This window comes from Tursiops truncatus, chromosome 15, assembly GCF_011762595.2.
Source record: "Tursiops truncatus isolate mTurTru1 chromosome 15, mTurTru1.mat.Y, whole genome shotgun sequence".
NCBI lineage: Eukaryota > Metazoa > Chordata > Mammalia > Artiodactyla > Delphinidae > Tursiops > Tursiops truncatus.
Window position 1 is genome coordinate 34196473 of NC_047048.1, and position 17171 is coordinate 34213643.

General features: G+C 52.6%; 1 protein-coding gene and 1 pseudogene across 5 annotated transcripts; both read left to right on the forward strand.

Moving 5' to 3' along the window:
• The first annotated feature begins 2467 nt into the window (after positions 1-2467).
• Positions 2468-2817, forward strand: LOC101324467 (dynein light chain Tctex-type 1 pseudogene; annotated as a pseudogene).
• Positions 2818-6678: 3861 nt separating this feature from the next.
• Positions 6679-16033, forward strand: ZNF500 (zinc finger protein 500). Of its 5 annotated transcripts, none has more exons than XM_033839242.2 (7): positions 6679-6904; positions 7577-8074; positions 9684-9867; positions 10075-10142; positions 11136-11247; positions 13133-13246; positions 14269-16033. In XM_033839242.2, the coding sequence occupies exons 2-7, from the start codon at positions 7673-7675 to the stop codon at positions 14892-14894; spliced, it is 1506 nt and encodes a 501-aa protein (XP_033695133.1). In that variant the 5' UTR covers positions 6679-6904; positions 7577-7672; the 3' UTR covers positions 14895-16033. The 5 variants fall into 5 exon arrangements, with proteins under 5 accessions (XP_033695133.1, XP_073648477.1, XP_033695130.1 ...); XM_033839239.2 differs by having other exon boundaries at positions 6680-6904; positions 13130-13246; XM_033839241.2 differs by having other exon boundaries at positions 6680-6904; positions 11139-11247; positions 13130-13246.
• The last annotated feature ends 1138 nt before the right edge of the window (positions 16034-17171 follow it).

The window sequence follows — 17171 nt, forward strand, 5'->3', positions numbered from 1 at the left end:
CGGAGGCTAGCCAGAACCAGGAAATTTTGACTTTACTCCCTCTCCTTTTAATATAAAAAGAAGTCTGAATTCTAACTCAGGCAAGATGGTTCTTTGGGACCCGAGTCCACCATCTTCTCAGTCTGCCAGCTTTCTGAATAAAGTCGCTGTTCCTTGCCCCAACAACTCGTCTCTTGATTTATTGGCCTGTTGTTCAACAAGCAGTACAAACTTGGACTCAGTAACCTCAGTGGTCCCTAACAAGTGCCATGAATAATTTTTTTCTTTAAAAGTGGTGAAAGAAGCCCATTCCTCAGCTGTGCCTCTCTCTGTGTGTCTGTCTCTGTCTCTCACAGGCTGGCTCTCCTCTGTGTGGTTGGCTTCAGCCCACAGCAGATTTCTTGGAGGAAGCTGGACATTTTACCTCTATTTCTCTTCTCTTAGCTCTGGCATCCTCCCCTTTTAAGAAAGCCTTTGGGGCTTCCCTGGTGGCGCAGTGGTTGAGAGTCCGCCTGCCGATGCAGGGGACACGGGTTCGTGCCCCGGTCCGGGAAAATCCCACATGCCACGGAGCGGCTGGGCCCGTGAGCCACGGCCGCTGAGCCTGCGCGTCCAGAGCCTGTGCTCCGCAACGGGAGAGGCCACAGCAGTGAGGGGCCCGTGTACCGCAAAACAAAAACAAAAACAAAAACTTTATTGCTAAAATATGCTATCACCTGACAATGCAGGGTGGCCACAAACCTTCCATGTGTAAAAAATGCAATATCTGCAAAGCTCAATAAAGTGAAGTGCAATAAAACAAGGTCTGCCTGTACATCCTTGTTTGTGCCAGACACAGCCCAGAAACGTGTCGGTGGGTTTGGTTTATGTCACACAAGATTTAAACCCAGTTTGAGTCTACATTCAAAACTGGGAATTTTCACTTAAACATCCAGATATCTGGCTTCTGGGGAGTGATCAGATTGGCAGGCACTGTGGGGCCTGCATACCCCACTGCTTCCCATGGCCTTGACACTGAGGCCTTGCACCTGCTCCACCTGTCACGATGGCACTGTTGTGTCTCTTGTAGAGAGAAATTCCCCACATTTACATCACTCTCACACATGGTAATAGAGAAGAAAGAGCAAGAGGGACATGTGTTTTAAGAAAAATGGGAGAGAGCCCATGTCTTTGCGGAAAACAAGAATATTCCAGAATGTTTGGTGCACAAATGCACATCTGTGCCAAAAGCCCAGTCTTGCCTTCCCTCCCGGCCCTTGTGGGTGTCTGAGCAGGTGTGGGTGGTGGTCTGAGGGGAATCTTTTGCCGTTCCAGGGACTGGTGGTGTTTGTGGGTCTGGCTGTGTGCTATGGACTGAACTGTGTCCCCGCAGAACTCATGTTGAAGCCCTAACCCCCAACGTGACTATATCTGGAGACAGGGTCTATAGGAGGTAACTAAGATTAAAGGAAGAAAGGCATCACTGTCTCTTTCCACCAAGTGAGGACAGAGAAGGCACCATTTATGAGCCAGGAAGACAGTCTTCACCAGGAACCGAATCTGCTGGCACCTTGATCTTGGACTTCCTGCCTCCAGAAGCATGAGAAATAAATGTCTGTTGGATAAGTGCCCAGTTTGTGATGTTCTTTTACAGCAGCCTGAGCAGACTATGACACTATGTGTTTTTTCCAAGAAAAGGGTGTGAATCTTCACCCTATTCTGAGCCACATCTGGGCCGACCGCGAGCAGGGGAGTTTAGCATACGTCATCCCCACGGGTAAGGATTTCTGAGCATGCCTGGTGGGCCTTGATTCCCCTTCTTCCTCCACACTCCAGGCTTTCTCTGTGATGCCTTCATCCTACAGGCAACTCTCCCTCAAAGGAATCATCATGTTTGGCACACCTGTTCTTACCCAGCTGCTTCTTTTTTTTTTTTAAAGATTTATTTTTTGGCTGCGTTGGGTCTTCATTGCTGCACGTGGGCTTTCTCTAGTTGTGGCAAGCAGGGGCTACTCTTCATTGCGGTGAGCAGGCTTCTCATTGTGGTGGCTTCTCTTGTTGTGGAGCATGGGCTCTAGGTGCATGGGCTTCAGTAGTTGCAGCACGTGGGCTCAGTAGTTGTGGCACAAGGGCTTAGTTGCTCTGAGACATATGGGATCTTCCAGGACCAGGGAATTGAACCTGTGTCCCCTGCATTGGCAGGCGGATTCTTAACCACTGTGCCACCAGGGAAGTCCTACCCATCTACTTCTCATTTAACTTGCTGGCTGCAGGGAAAAGACAGATAAAGTTTCAAATGCTGGGTGGTTCGAGGTGTAAACAATGGCTATCTCCTGCCTCCCTGTTAATTGATGTATCCTCTTGTCTAAAATTTAATAATGGAACCAAAATACAGGCAGACTACAAGGAGAGATTTCACAGCATTGCACAGCAAGCCCTCTTACCCTTCATCCTTTCTGTTGATGAAAATGATAACAGAGGGAGGCAGAGGCGAGGCGCCGAAGGAAAGATGGAAGACTAACAGGCTACTGAGGAGACTGCTTTTGTTGTTGAAGTGAGCAACATTGTAAAAGGAAATGTTGCTCACTTCATAGAAAATGCCATTGGTGGCAACGCCTATCAGCATAGCAAAGTGAATCAGTGGACCACAAATGTAGTGGAGCAAAGCTTAAGCCAACTCACCAAGCTGGGGAAACCATTTAAATACATTGTGACCTGTGTAATCATGCAGAAGAACGGAGCAGGATTGCACACGGCAAGTTCCTGCTTCTGGAGAGCTCTACTGATGGGAGCTGCACTGTGCGATGGGAGAACAAGACCATGTACTGTATTGTCAGCACCTTCGGGCTTTCTATTTGACCGCCTCGTCCAGCCTGTGATCTTTCTCCTTTTGTCCCAACATTTCTCTTCCATCTTCTAACCACCAGCCATCTAGTCAGTGATCACCTGTCTCATTCTCTCTAAGTGTGTTTTTGTGACGCTCTCAAAATGTAGAGAAAAAAACCAAATAACCACACACTATTCTATGACCTGCACACCCTAAGTCAGAGGAATCATCACTGAAGGTAGTCAGGAGCCTATCCTGCCACTTGTCTTAACTTTGAATGTTTCTTTTCAAAGGTGCTAAAAGCCGAAATCTGCTAGTGTGAAACTTTCTCTACTCTTCTGAGATGATTCAAATACACTAATTTTCCATAAAAAACAAAACAAAACAAAACGACTACTGTTTACTGAGTGCTCCTATGTTTCACCCTAGAGCAAAGTATTTTAATGTGCTGTGTCATTTAATTGTAGTAAGTATCCTCTGGGAAATAGGTACTATTAAACCCCATTTATATTATTGTCGGAATCAAGTTTGTGATAAGGTTGAGCAGCAGAGTTCAGTGTCTGAAGAACAAATTACACCCCACTATTTATTCAGTCGTTCAGCAAATATTTACTGAGCATCTACTATATGCCAAGCAGATCTGCCTATTGTGCCGAGAAAACCAGAGGGGCCCTGGTTGGTCACCTCAAAGGAGAATCTTGGGACAGGACCAGAGTCTTCTGAGATACAGTTTGGATATTTACTCCAAGACAGAGCTCTGATTACCTGGCAGGCATTCAAGTTTGCCTTTAGGGGAGTGGTCTGAGCAGCAGGCTCTGGGGCGTACTTGCCCAAGTCTGTCTTGGCTCTTCTACTTTCCTAAGTGTGTGGCCTTGGGCAGGGCTCTGCCCCTCTGTGAGCCTCAGTTTATTCATCTAAAACATGCATAATAATGATATCTACACAATAGTCATTGTGAGGATTTAAGTAGCACAGTAAAAACACAAGCACCGTGGACTTAGGAAGTACTTAAAAAACATTAGCTTTTATTGTTAGCTCGCAAATGCCTTAGAAAAAGTGTGAAAAACACCCATTACATATCAGGTTTTGAAAACTGTAGCTCACTGATGACTCTTCTAGATAATTTAGTCGAATTAGCTAAACTGTTTGACTTGTACTGAATTGTTGGTTCTCAGTCATTTGGACTTTGGGAAATTGCTACCAACGATGACCCACACTTGTAAAGTGCTTGATGGTAGACCATCTCCTCCCAGCCATAATTAAGTAGAAGAGTAACTGTGAGCTGAACCAACACCCAGTAGTGATTATGGATTATGTACCATCAGCCTGGAGATCATCTTCCCCTCTGTCTTCAGAGGAGGATCTATGTGTGCCTCTCAGTTGTTTGCCAGCTTCTGTGAGTGTAAGGCTGCCATTTTAACTCAAACTTTTGTAAACTCCATAAACGCTATGAAAACAAGCTACGTTTATTAGAATAAACAGTGGCATGTGATTATATATATATATATATATATATATATATATATATATAACTGTAAATACTTTTAATTCATACTGTAAACAATGCTTGGCGCCTGAATGAGTTGTGGACCTCTTACAGGAATTCCACGGGCCCAGGCATCCAAGATCCACAAATCTTGAGGCCTGCAGACTTCATCCCAGTGTGGTTACAGGTCATGAGCTGATGTTTATGGAGCATCTGTTGCGTGCTAGACATCATCATAGGTCCTTTACAAACATAACGTCATCGAAGCCTGTCTGTCAGCTCTCAGAAGTTGGAGCTATGACAATCCCCATTTTACAGACGAGGCAAAGGTAAGGCTTACCCAGTTAGTAAGTGGTGGATCTGAAGCACTGGTTTGGGTGTACACCAGGGTAGGCCCAAATTCATCCTGGTGTATGCTGGTTATGGACTGAATGCGTGTCCCCCTCAAGATAGGATTAAGAAAGAAATCCTGGGCAAAGTAGAAGTTTAACCTTTAAATCTCTGTTGGCTCTACTCACTGAAAACTGCCCAGAGAGGAGAGGGCCAGGACTACGTTAGTCAGGCCTAGGTTAGTCAGGTCACTTCATGGACTTGCTAACTTGTGTATATCTGGCCCCGAGGAGATGATAAGAGATGCAAGGCCAGGGCCCCACCGCTAACCAGGAGGCAGACAGAAACAGGAAGTTGTGCGGCAGCTTTGAAAATGCTGCCCCTCCAGACGGAGCCAAGAGTGTCTCTTCTGTTTTCCTCCTTTTCCCTCTTCCACTTTTGTCTATCTGTCTTCTTCCTCCCCCACTACACACCCATCTGTGACTTCTTCAAATTACCCCTTTCCACGCCCCCCTCCTGAGGCTGATGGAATGGCAGGCTTCTTGTGTTTGGCTTGAGTGCCAGTGCTCTGAATGGCTCTGCACCTTTGTTCCCTCTAAGATCCCGGCTCTCCTGACCCGTTAACTGATGTATCCTCTTGTCTGTCTAAAATTTAATAATGGACCCAAAACACAGGTTCCAAGGAGAGATTTCACAGCATTGCACAGCAGCCCAAGATTATAAGGCGAAAATGAAGCATATGTGGTCCTGCCTTTCCTCAAGCCCCACCACAAGGCTGTCCTGAAATCTGGCATCTTCCCTTTAAAAGGTCCTGCCTTCCACCGGGTGTGTGTGTGTGTGTGTGTGTGTGTGTGTGTGTGTGTGTGTGTGTGTGTGTGTGTGTGTGTGTGTGTGTGTGTGTGTGTGTGTCTGGCATCTTCCCTTTAAAAGGTCCTGCCTTCCACCGGGGTGTGTGTGTGTGTGTGTGTGTGTGTGTGTGTGTGTGTGTGTGTCTCCAGAAATCAGTGGTGAGCAGCCCAGTTTCTTGTTCTGCCTATGTGCTCACAAGAAAAACTGGATATTGGATATAGGGGGAAAAGTGGAACGCGAGAGAGAATGGAGAGCAGAAATGGAAGGAAAGAAAGAAGCCGGTGGGAGGGTTGATTGAGGTGCTAGACCTGAGGATGCCAAAGCTGAAAAACTCAAGGGTTGTCTGGTTGTTAGTCAGTGATGATGTTTATGGAGCTCTCACTGCTAGGCACACAGCTCTCACCATGATCCTCTTCCTGCTCAGACCTCCCTACCTGCCTACACCTCCCTCCCCCAGGCTCCACAGGGACACCAAGGACTGACTGTCCAGTTCACCTCCTGCTCATCGTGCCTGCTTGGCACAAAGCAGAGCCCAATAAATACATATTTGTTGATCAAATTAACAAATGAAGAAATAAGCAATTGATAACGAAGATGTACCCAACAAGAACTTTGTGAGTCTTCATTTTCCAGTCTCTAAAATTAAGGAGCTGGACCAAGACAGACACCTGGGTTCCAACCTCACCCCAGTTCTGCACTTACTGAGTGTTTGTGACCTTGGGCAGGTCACTGAACCTCTCTGCACCTCGGTTCCCTCACCTATAAAATAGGGATAATAGTACTTCTTTGTTTCAAAGATGAACTGATTTAATAATTGCAAATCGCTTAGAACAGAGCCTGGCATATACACAGTACTATGTATGTAAAAAAGTAAATTTCCAGGGTCCCCTCCACTGTGGAGCTCCTCAGGCCTGGCAGGGTGGATGGAAGAGAAGCAGGGAGAATGGCCCAGAAACTGCGGAGCCTCGCGCATGCGCACTGAAGTTGGAGGAACACCCTCCCGCAACGCCTCCCAGGACCCATCTACCCGAGGCCGCGGCTCAGCCAGGGGATGACTACGTTACCCACAGTGCATCTCGCGGACTCGCTACGTATCTCGTTTCTATGCCTGACAGTCGGTTCAACCAGTGGTAAGAGGACCCACAATGTGAGTAGTTACCCACAATGGCTCCCGTGGACCCGCCCACCCAGACCCATTCTCACTCTCCATAGTCGGCCAAAGGTGCGAGGACTACATTACCCACAATGCTTCCCGTTGGACGCCCACAAGGCCTCGTCCTCCAGCTCGACGCCGGCTCAGCCAGTGGTCGTCGCCAACTGTCCCGGGTCTGCCTGCTCAGGGTTTTGGTCCTCGCTTCTGGCCCGCCGAGCCTTCCACGCCCGCTCTCCCGCTCCCGTCCCAGCCCGCTGCTCCGGGCCTGCCTCGAGCCCCCCCACGGGTCTCAGCGCTGCCGGTAAGTGCGGGCGCGGGCGCAGGGTCCCAGCTCGAGCTTCTGTCCGCGGCCCTCGCCCGCCGGAGCCTGGTTTGTGCCCGGCCTCGGTCACCGCTCTCCCTCCAGCTGAGCGGACGAGACGGGAAAGCAGCCCAGCCGGGGAATCCTGACCCTCCCAAGACCCTGGAGTTGGAGAGGCCTTGGTGACCATCCATTCGGTGGGGCCTGCGGATGGGCTTCAGGCTCCCGAAGCCCGAAATCAGGGGTCAGATTGGGACAGAATCTGCCTCCTCCTGGGCAGAGGGGGCTCTGGTTCTCATCATATTTCCAAACGGACCTCATCCAAAAATGGCCAACTGTAATATTGAAAACTCAGCGTTTGTAGAACTGTGACCGCGTTCCAGGCTCTGTGCTAAAATAAACTATTTTCAAACGTCCCGTTTTGTCCTCTCAGCAACCTGAGTGTAGGTGGTATCACCATTTTTTCTTTCACATGAGGAACTGAGGCCCAGAGATTAAGTACTTCTCCTGGGAATTAGAGAGTTAGTAGCAAAGACAGTTTGATTTACTTTAACCGTTTCTTTCTGCCAGTGAGGGCAAGTTGGCCTTGGGGCCAGGGCAGGGGCTTATGGGTTGCAGACGCTTATCCAGCCCCAGTGCTGCACCCTACATGACTTTATTGTCTCTCCACAGAGCCCTGAAAACATCTTCCCCAGTGTCTGGCCAGAGGTATAGAGAGAGACAGGTGTGAGCTCCAGGCCAGAGAAGGAAGAAGGCTCACCAGGAGCAATGGCGACCTCTCCCGGCTTCCAGCACCCGCCACCCCTGGAGCAGGATGAGATCCTGATCGTGAAGGTGGAAGAGGACTGCTGCTGGGAAGAGGAGCCCTCCCTGGAGATTGAAGACCCTAGCCCTGAGACCTTCCGCCAGCTCTTCCGTCTTTTCTGCTACCAGGAGGTGGCCGGACCTCGGGAGGCCCTGAGCCGCCTCTGGGAGCTCTGCTGCCGCTGGCTGCGCCCTGAGCTGCGCACCAAGGAGCAGATCCTGGAGCTGCTGGTGCTGGAGCAGTTCCTGACGGTGCTTCCAGGGGAGATCCAGGCCCGGGTGCGGGAGCAGCAGCCAGAGAGCGGTGAGGAGGCCGTAGTCCTCGTGGAAGGGCTGCAGCGGGAGCCCAGGAGACAAAGGCAGCGGGTGAGGTGGGGGGCATTTTAGCCCTGAGGTGAGAAAACGGGGCCCTGCTGCTGAGGTCTGTGTTTGTAGATTTCCTTGGGCTCTGGAGCCGTGGCCAGCCTTGGTCATTGGGAGTACCTGGTGCTGGCCAGACACTGAATTGAAGAAGGCAACTGCAGAGTGTTTCTCAACGTTGGCCGACGTGTGTGTACCCCTTGATTAACCATTATAGCCCCACCAGCCCTTTCTAAGCTATGTGGATTGGTTTGTTAACGCCATCCCAACGTAGGCCAGACACAGGTTTTAATGGGAGAGAGGCTGGAGACCTTCAAAGGCAGGGCCTTGGGAGTTGAAGAGATCCCCAAAGAAGGAGGAACACTGGGAAGAAAGACCAGGTGCTGGTGGGTGCCCTGGTTAGAGCCCCCAGGTGTTTCTCAAACTCTCTGGGGCTGCGCCATTCAATACAGTAGCTACTAGCCATGTGTGTTCGTTTTAATTAAAATTAAATAAAATTTAAAATGTAGTTCTTAAGTCACACTGACCACATTCCAAAGGCTCAGTCATCACACATGGCCAGTGGCTACTCCCTGGACAAGGACAGTGCAGATATGGGACACTTCATTCATTCTACAGAGAGTGCCACCCTAGACCAACTCAATTCTTTCTAACCAGATCTGGGGAGTGCGAAGCCTCTTACAGATTTCTCCTGCTTGGGTCAGATTAATTCCTCCTGATTAGATATTTGGCAAATTCTGCAGGTCACCTTTCTCCCTGTGGCAGTGTCATTGGCCACACAGTGCTGTTCTTTTGCATCCGGCAGGATAGACCCCCCCCAACTCCCCCCGCCCAAAAAAAAAAATCTCAAAAACCCAAAAAACTTGACCATAAGGTGAGTTGAGTGCATTAAGCACATCCTGCCTTCGTGGTGGCCAACAAGAACCCAGGAGCCCTTCTCAGCCCTGCCAGCCTTGGCGTTTGGGGTTCCCGTCATGGCTTTGCTCTGTCACTGGGCACCCTGTAACCTCCAGGGACTGTCTCCTCTCAGAGGTGTGGAATTTTGAGCCTGAGACAGGGTCCCTGGTGCTGGTTTCAGTTCCCTGGAGATGTATCTTGTCCTTAGTACTGTTACAGATGTCAGTAAACTCTGAGACTAAGTTTATCTGATTCACCTTCACTGGAATTAGGAAATAGATAATTCCAGAGGGTCTGTAGATGATTTCAAAAAATGTAGCAAGTGCAGTAACTCAGGCTTCCGAAATGAGACCTGATTTGGGGCCCTTCTGGCCCAGGTTTTTCAGGAGCACTAAGGAAGGAAGGGTGACAGTGTGACGGTGACAGCAACACAGTGTGATGGGGAGAGACCATAGAGTCTCAAGAGTGGAGCAGGCCTCCCTTTCCCCAGGTTGGGAGCCTGACCTCTTCCTGGGTCACGTGCCTTTTCCCTGGGGTCTGGCTGGAGGTGGGTGCTTGGAGGGTCGCAGAGGCCATCAGACACGACGAGGTGGCCCGGTGGTAAGACAGAGCCTGGGAACAGGGTGGCCGGGGTGCCCGAGACAGGAGGCATGGGGAACCCTGTGGGTTTCCTCCCGACCTTCTGGGAGCTAGTGGGCAGATCTCCATCTGTATGCAGGATCCGGAGGTAGTCCCTGATGACGCACTGGCCCACGGGACAGGGGAGTGGTTCTTAAAATGCCAGGTGGAGGCCCAGCCAGGAGAGCTGTCTCTGGAGGAAGGGCCTCAGCACTCCAGCCAGCAGCCCCCAGCCCAGCTGAGCCACAGACCAAAAAGAGGCCCCCAGCTTTGGCCAAAGACGGGTGAGTAGCTGTCCCTCTTGAGGAAAGAGACGCCCTGCACTGGGGAAGGGAAGGGAAGGGAAAGGAAAGGAGTGTGGCAGGGGTCAGGCCTGTTTGCCTGTGGGGTGGGCAGGCTCCCGGCCGGGTGAGTGTTGATGGGGAGCAGCTGGACCTGTCCAGCCTTCGCTGCCATGTGCACGGGTGGGTGACTCTCTGCTCTTTCCCCAGGCCCAGCGGCCTCCCAGTGTCAGGAGACGGCGGCACTGGCCACATCCTTCCTTTCAGCCTGGTCCCAGGTGAGTGGCATTCCTGATCTGCAGCATCCCCGTGTGTCCCGTGCCCTTGTTACGGGGACACTTCTCTTGCGAGGTCAGGTCTGTGGGTTTCCAAGGCGGATCTTCACCTCCTGGGAAGTCCTGCCTGTTCTCAGATGCCACCTGAGTATTAGGTGTGTCCTGGAGGATCCTGGAGTCTCAATGGTGAGTTAGGGCAGTCACTTCAAAGCCAGCTGTATGTTAAAATCTTCTGGCATCTGGGTAAAAATAGATTTTTTCCCCCAGCCCTGGCCTGGAAGCAGAGTCTCCTTTGCTTGTTTGTTTCAATTGCAGCTTTATTAAGGTATAATGCACTTACCATACAATTCTCCCATTTAAAGTATACAGCGTTTAATATATTTACAGAGTTGTGCAGTCATCACCATAATCAAATCAATTTTAGAACGTTTTCATCACCTCCCCAAAATACCCCACACCCATTAGCAGTCACTCCCCCCTCCTCCTCCCTCAGCCCCCCTGGCAGTCACCAGTCTTTCTGTCTCTCTGGATTTGCCTTTTCTGGATATTGTTTTCTTGGCTGTTAATCGTGCTCCCAGGTCAGTCTGGTGCTAGATTTGGGAACCACTGGCCTAGAGGCATCCTGAAGTCTCCAGGTCACCCCATTTGGCTCCTGGGGCTGGCTTGAGCTGAGGCAGGGCATGCTAACTCATGTCCTCAAGGAACGTGGGCCCCAGTGGCTGAGATCTCAGATCCAGCTGTTCCACACAGCACATCTGTCCACACAGTCTCTGGCCCTGCAGCAGTTGGGGCAGAGCTTGGTGGTGACGGTGTCCTCCCAAAGAGCAGGATCCAGCTGTGTCTGGGCCAAGCTTGGAAGGAAGGAGTGGATAACAACATACGGAAAGGGAAAGGTTGGGGAGGGGAGGAAGTAGGGGAGGTAAGCAGGACCTGCCTTCATCCCACAAGTGGAGGGGACGGGTGAGCCCACCAGGCTCTGAGTGAGCTGTGTTCCAGCAGGTGCCGGTGACCTTGGAGGACGTGGCCGTGTACCTGTCCCAGGAGGAGTGGGGGTGCTTGGACCTGGCTCAGCAGGACCACAGCTGCGGCAGGCTGCAGGAGGATGAGGGTATGTGCAGGGAGACCCTGGCCGTTGTCTGTCAGACACCGGGTTGTGTCTCTGACGTGGGTGAGTGTCAGGGAGGGTGGCTGCTTCCCTCAGGCTGGCTGTGGTATGTGCTGGCCTCCAGGACCCGAGGCCCAGGCCACCTCCCTGCTCAGCACCTTCCCTGGCTCCCCCCGCCTACAGGAGCCACTCCAGCAGGTCTCAAACTTTAGTGGCCAGAGGAATCACCGGGCAACATATTAAAAATAGGAACTTGTGGGCCTTGTGCCCAACGGTTGCTTTAGTGTGCTGGGGGCATTCCCTGGTGAGTCCTAGTGCTGGGCAGCCCTGTACTGCCAAGGTTGCTAGTGTCCCATCAGTGGCCCATCTGCAGCGGGGGCAGTGTGGCTGCTTGCCCACGTCCCAGGCAGATGCCCAGAGCTGTCCTGAGTTCCTTCTTTCGCTCCTTTACCCACACGGTTGTCCAGTGTCAGTGCAGCCTTTGTGCCGTCTTGGCCCCCATGGACAGAGCTGCTTTTGGCAGGGCCCTGCCTATCTATGCCTCTCCTCACCACCCCACACTGGCCCTTCTCAGCTCGTCCTACCACTTTTGACACGTGTTCACTCCCTGAAATGTTTTTTAAAGGAGTTGAGATCCTGCTTTGTATCAGTTGGGGTTCTCCAGAGGAAAAGAACCCTTAGGATGTGTGTGTACAGAAATATTTATTTTAAGGAATTGGCTCTCATGATTGTGGGGGCTAGCAAGTCTGAAATCCATACAGCAAGCCAGTTGGCTGGAAACCAGGCAGGATTTCTAGGCTGCCTTCTCGAGGCAGAATTCCTTCTTCAGGAAACCTCAAGTTTTCTCTTAAGGCCTTCAACTGATTTGGTGGGGTCCACCCCCCAGTGTGGAGGGTAATCTGCTCTCCTTACAGTCACCTGATTGTAGATGTTAATTACATCTACAAAATAACCTCCACAGCAACATCTAGACTGGTATTTAGGGAATTAATTTCCTGGTGGTCCCATGGTTAGGACTGTATGCTTTCACTGCTGAGGGTGTGGGTTCAATCACTGGTCAGGAATCTAAGATCCCACAAGCCGTGCAGCATGGTCAAAAAATAAAGGTAAAAAATTGATTGAGGGCTTCCCTGGTGGTGCAGTGGTTAAGAACCTGCCTGCCAATGCAGGAGACACAGGTTTGAGCCCTGGTCTGGGAAGATCCCACATGCCGCGGAGCAGTTAAGCCCGTGTGCCACAACTACTGAGCCTGCGTTCTAGAGCCCGTGCTCTGCAACAAGAGAAGTCACCGCAGTGAGAAGCCCATGCACCACAACGAAGAGTAGCCCCTGCTCTCCGCAACTAGAGAAAGCCCGCTCACAGCGACGAAGACCCAGTGCAGCCAAAAAAAAAGACTGGTATTTAACCAAACAACAACACTGTAGCCTGGCCAGGTTGGCACAGAAAATTAATGATCACATACTTTCTTTTACATCTTCATTTATTCCAAACTAAGTGTCTGTAGAACAAATGAAGATGAAATCTTTCTATTGCCACGAATACTGGCTTGCTGTGTGCACTGTTGCTGTCCCACTGCTCTGTGCTCTGTCCTGCTGTGTGTTATAACTCTTGGCTACTTAATCTCTGTTGTGATGAAATTCTGACTCCTCGGGGCATCTGGTTTCCCTCCCAGAGCTGGGGAGAGCCTTGGGCCCTGTTTTTCCTCACTTCCTCTCTCTCTGAGGAAGCAGTCTGCACAGAAGTAGAGCGCCTCCCACCTCTGTTGAGGCATGGAGTTTTTCCCACAGGTTCTCCTGATGCCCTTTGCTCTCACGAGGAGGAGGAGGTTGCAGTCTTGTGTTCTGTCCTGGCCACACTCACATCCTCTCTGCTCTTTCCCCATCAGCAGGACTCCCCGCTCCTGGGCCCTGTCTGACTGCCCAGGATGGGCCAGGGCAAGGCCTGCGGGACCCAGCTTGTGCAGCCTCGGGGCTGAGGGAAGTCTCTGGCAGTGCTGGCTCAGGTGAGGGGGTCTGGGAGGAGACGGATGTCCCAGATGAGATTCTCCCCTCTCCTGGGCTTAGACCCCGGCGACTGTGTTTGTGGAGTTCAAGCTCAAGGGCTTAGAGCAAGGGTTGGTAGATTTTTTCTGAAAAGGGCCAGATAGTAAATAGTTCAGGTTTTATGGGCTGTATGGTCTCCCTGGTGATGCCTCAGCTCTTCTCTCCTGGCACAAAAGCAGCCACAAAAGCAGCCACAGACAGTATGAAAAGACATGGGCGTGGCCATGAAACTTCATTTACAAAGGCAGGTTCACCCACCCTGAAGGAAAGGCAAGGGGAGACAGGTGGCTTTAAGAAAGGTTTGGGGCTCGAGCAGCAAGAGAGTCCTTCCACCTTGAGCTGGGACATGGCACTGCATGCAGACACCATAGGGAAGCTGGTCCTGAGGGCCACACGAGGGGCTGGGCACGGGGTCCTCAGGACGCCCTGAGTGTCACTAGCCAGCGGCACTCTCTCTTGGGCCTACACCTGGGGTGGAATTGCTCAGTCACGTGGTCACTCTGTGTGACCGTTGGAGGAACTGCCAGAATCAATTCCTTTGTAAAAACTCCTGGCGAAGGCCAGGGAGGTGGTTCCATCCTGTCTCAGTTGTACAGATTAAGTGGATGTGATCTCGAGCCCATGCTTGGCTTCCTGGACAAGCCAGTGTGGAGGCAGGAGGGGGCTGCATGGGGGTGTGGGGTGGACAGCATCTCGGCAGGGACAGTTCCCAGCACTGGGAGGGCCTGTCCTTCCCCCGTCAGGTCAGTGGGCCTCAGCGTCCTCATGTGTAAATGGGACTGTCACAGTACCACCTCACGGCCTTGTGGGTCTGGCCATGTTTCTAGTTCCCAGAATCAGGCTCTGAATGAGGCATCCTGCGGAGGGTGTGGAAGAGGAATTTGAAGGCACTTCCTGCGTCAAGGGCCGCCCCACCCTGCCTCCCCTTCTTCCTCTCCCCCTCCCCGTGGAGCCCTCAGCGACTGTGCTTTCTCTGTCTCAGAGCTTGGGAGGCAGTTTGAGGATGGAGAGTATGCCAGGGCGGACGCGTCGGTGAGAACACGGTGGGGCCAAGCGCTCCCGGGTCTGGGTCAGGGGCCTGGCCTGACCAGACCCCAGCGGCCTCCAGACAGAGGGCGGCCCCTTGGGGTCCGGAAGCCGCACACGTGCCCCGAGTGCGGCAAGGCCTTTAGTAAGACGTCCCACTTGACCAAGCACCAGCGCACGCACACTGGGGAGCGACCCTACCAGTGCCAGGTATGCGGGAAGCGCTTCGGCGACCGCTCCAACTGCAGCACGCACCAGCGGGTGCACACAGGCGAGAAGCCCTACGCCTGCACCCAGTGTGGGAAGTGCTTCAGCCAGAGCTCCAGCCTGGTCATCCACCGCAGGACACACACCGGGGAGCGGCCCTACGCCTGCACCGAGTGCGGGAAGCGCTTCAACAACAGCTCACACTTCAGCGCGCACCGCAGGACGCACACAGGCGAGAAGCCCCACACCTGCCCGGCCTGTGGCAGGGGCTTCCGCCGGGGAACCGACCTCCGCAAGCACCAGCGCACACATGGCGGGGAGCAGCCACTTCACAGACCCCAGAGGCTCCAGGACGCCTCAGGGGCCCGAGCCTGATGATTCAGGAAGCTGCCAGAGTCGTTTCTGTCCCTGAGCCAGAAACTCTGGTCTTCAGGCATCTTCAGACTCCGTTTGCTCCCGTAGGCCCCAGCACGAGGACACATGGTGGGACATTTGGGGGGCCCAGGCTGAGGGAAGAAGCTGGGCCCTGCCGGTGTATTAGGGTCTGGGGCAGCCACACTGAGGACCACAGCTGGGCCGCTTACAGCAGCAGGAATTCTCTCACAGTTCAGAAGGCCAGAGTCTAAAATCAAGGTGTCTGCAGGGCTGCCTCCTTCCTGCAGCTCTGATGGAGGATCTGTCCCAGGGCGCTCCTGGCTCCTGGTGCTGCCAGCTGTCCTTGGCGCACGTGGGCCACATCACTCTGCCTCCACCTCCCCACAGCCTCTTCTGTGTGTGTCTCCATATGTTGTCTTCTCTTGTAAGGACGCAGTCATTGGATTTAACTGATTACATCTGCAGAGACCTTGTTTCCAAGTAAGGTCACCTTTTGAGATTCTGGATATGAATTTGGGGGGACACTTTTCTGCCCACTTTGGGGGAAGCCTCAATGGCTATGGTCTCTTGCAGCTTTACGTACCCCAGCCTTATCTGGGCTTGGTCTCCTGCCTTTCCCCCGAACCTTGCTGCACTTTCAAAATGTAGCCTGTTGCGGGGGGGGGGGTGGGGGGTGGTTTCCAGTATCACAGTGGTGGTGGGTCACCTTCGCAGAGCCACGGCTGTTCTGTAGGATGGATGGCTGGTGCGGGAACGCTTCCCCGAGATCCCATCTTTCAGCCTCCCCCACCCATCAGGAAGTCCCCAGGGTAGAGTGCCAGGGTTGCCTTTGTTCCGGCCCAAGTGGCCGTGTCCCAGGATGCAGGCTGGCCTTGGTTACCCCACTTTGAATTTCTGAGGTGGATGTGCCTCTCTGATCTGTTCACATCCATGGTCTCATAGTGGCTGAGGGGAGCAGTAAGAGGCCTTGTTTGCTTTAGTCATTAGTAAAGTTGTGGGGCAGCTCTGAAACCACTGGGTTCCAGAATGTTCCATTCAATTGCTAGACGTATTTTTACCTTTCCACACAACCCAGGTTCCGGGGTGTGTGACCTGCTCTTTGTTCCCTTAATAAACGACGTCAGTCCGTCTGGCCCCTGTGCTCTGTCCTGTGTATTCTCTGGAGAATGGGGCCGTCCAGTTTAGGGATGGTTTTTAACCTTGTGGGACACGTACTATCCAGCCAGGCCAGTGTCACCAACCACCCGCCTGCCCCTTACAGGCTCACTTCTCACATCCAGGCTGGTGCTGGAGGTGGCTGCCTTCTGCCACCTGCGAGCTGGGCCCATCCAATGCCTGTTCCCTGACATTCTCTCACAGTCCTGTAACAGGTCTTCATGATTCTACTGCTCTAGATGGAAACTGAGACCCGAGAGCTTGAAGCACCTTGTCCAGGTGGCAGGACCAGCTTTCAACCCAGGTCCGAGCTCCCAACGCCTCATCCTCCTGGCTTTCCTTGATAGACAGTAATTCGCAGAGTTGAACTTGGAACTAAGTTTATTTTCTGTCACTGTTGGGGAAACATTCTGAGTGAACTTACTGCCATTAAAAGGGGTAGAGAGTGGGGGAAATGGAATTTTTAAAATAGCCTTTGTTCTTGAGGGCTAGTGGCTGCAGTGGAGGCTGTGTGCCATGTTCAGACTGCCTGCCCAGCGGCTGAGTCCTGACCATGCTGTGTGCACCCTAGAGTGGAGGGTGGGCGGCCTGCGCGGGGGGAGAGGATCCGGGGGCCCCAGGTGATGGTAGTCTGGCCACAGTCCCTGCTGGAGAGAGGCCTCCCCTGGGCCTCCCGTGACTGCCTCACATCTGGTCTGTAATGCAAATGTCTGTTGTGGGGAATGGGGGCTGCTGGTAAGGCCCCTGTGGCCAGATCAAGTAGTCTGTGGCCCTGATCCTGGCTGCATGTGGCTGGCTGAGGCTGGGCAGGGCCTGTCTTACCTGGTGCGGGGTTGGATGGGAAGAGGCCCGTGCCCATCCTCAGGGCATAGCAGCCGGCGGTGACCCCAGCTAAATGCTGGAACATGTTCCCAAATGCCAAGGACCCTGCTGGGCTGCCTGATCCCATGGCCTGGGGAACCTGAGGTGATTGCTCTGTTCTTCCCATTGGCAGACAGAGCAGAGGGGCGCTGAGACTCTGAGACCTTGGACACAAGTTGGAGAGAGAACAGAGGTGCTGCAGATCAGGGCTTCAGCCTGTTGGGAGCAGCTGGGCTGAGAACAAGTTATGGAAGGACTCTG

Coding starts and splice junctions, on each gene's coding strand:
- ZNF500 (XM_033839239.2), top strand. CDS start 7,673: ATGGCGACCTCTCCCGGCTTCCAGCACCCGCCACCCCTGGAGCAGGAT. Junction 9,868..10,074: donor CCAGCTTTGGCCAAAGACGG/GTGAGTAGCTGT, acceptor CTCTTTCCCCAG/GCCCAGCGGCCTCCCAGTGT. Junction 10,143..11,135: donor TCCTTTCAGCCTGGTCCCAG/GTGAGTGGCATT, acceptor GCTGTGTTCCAG/CAGGTGCCGGTGACCTTGGA.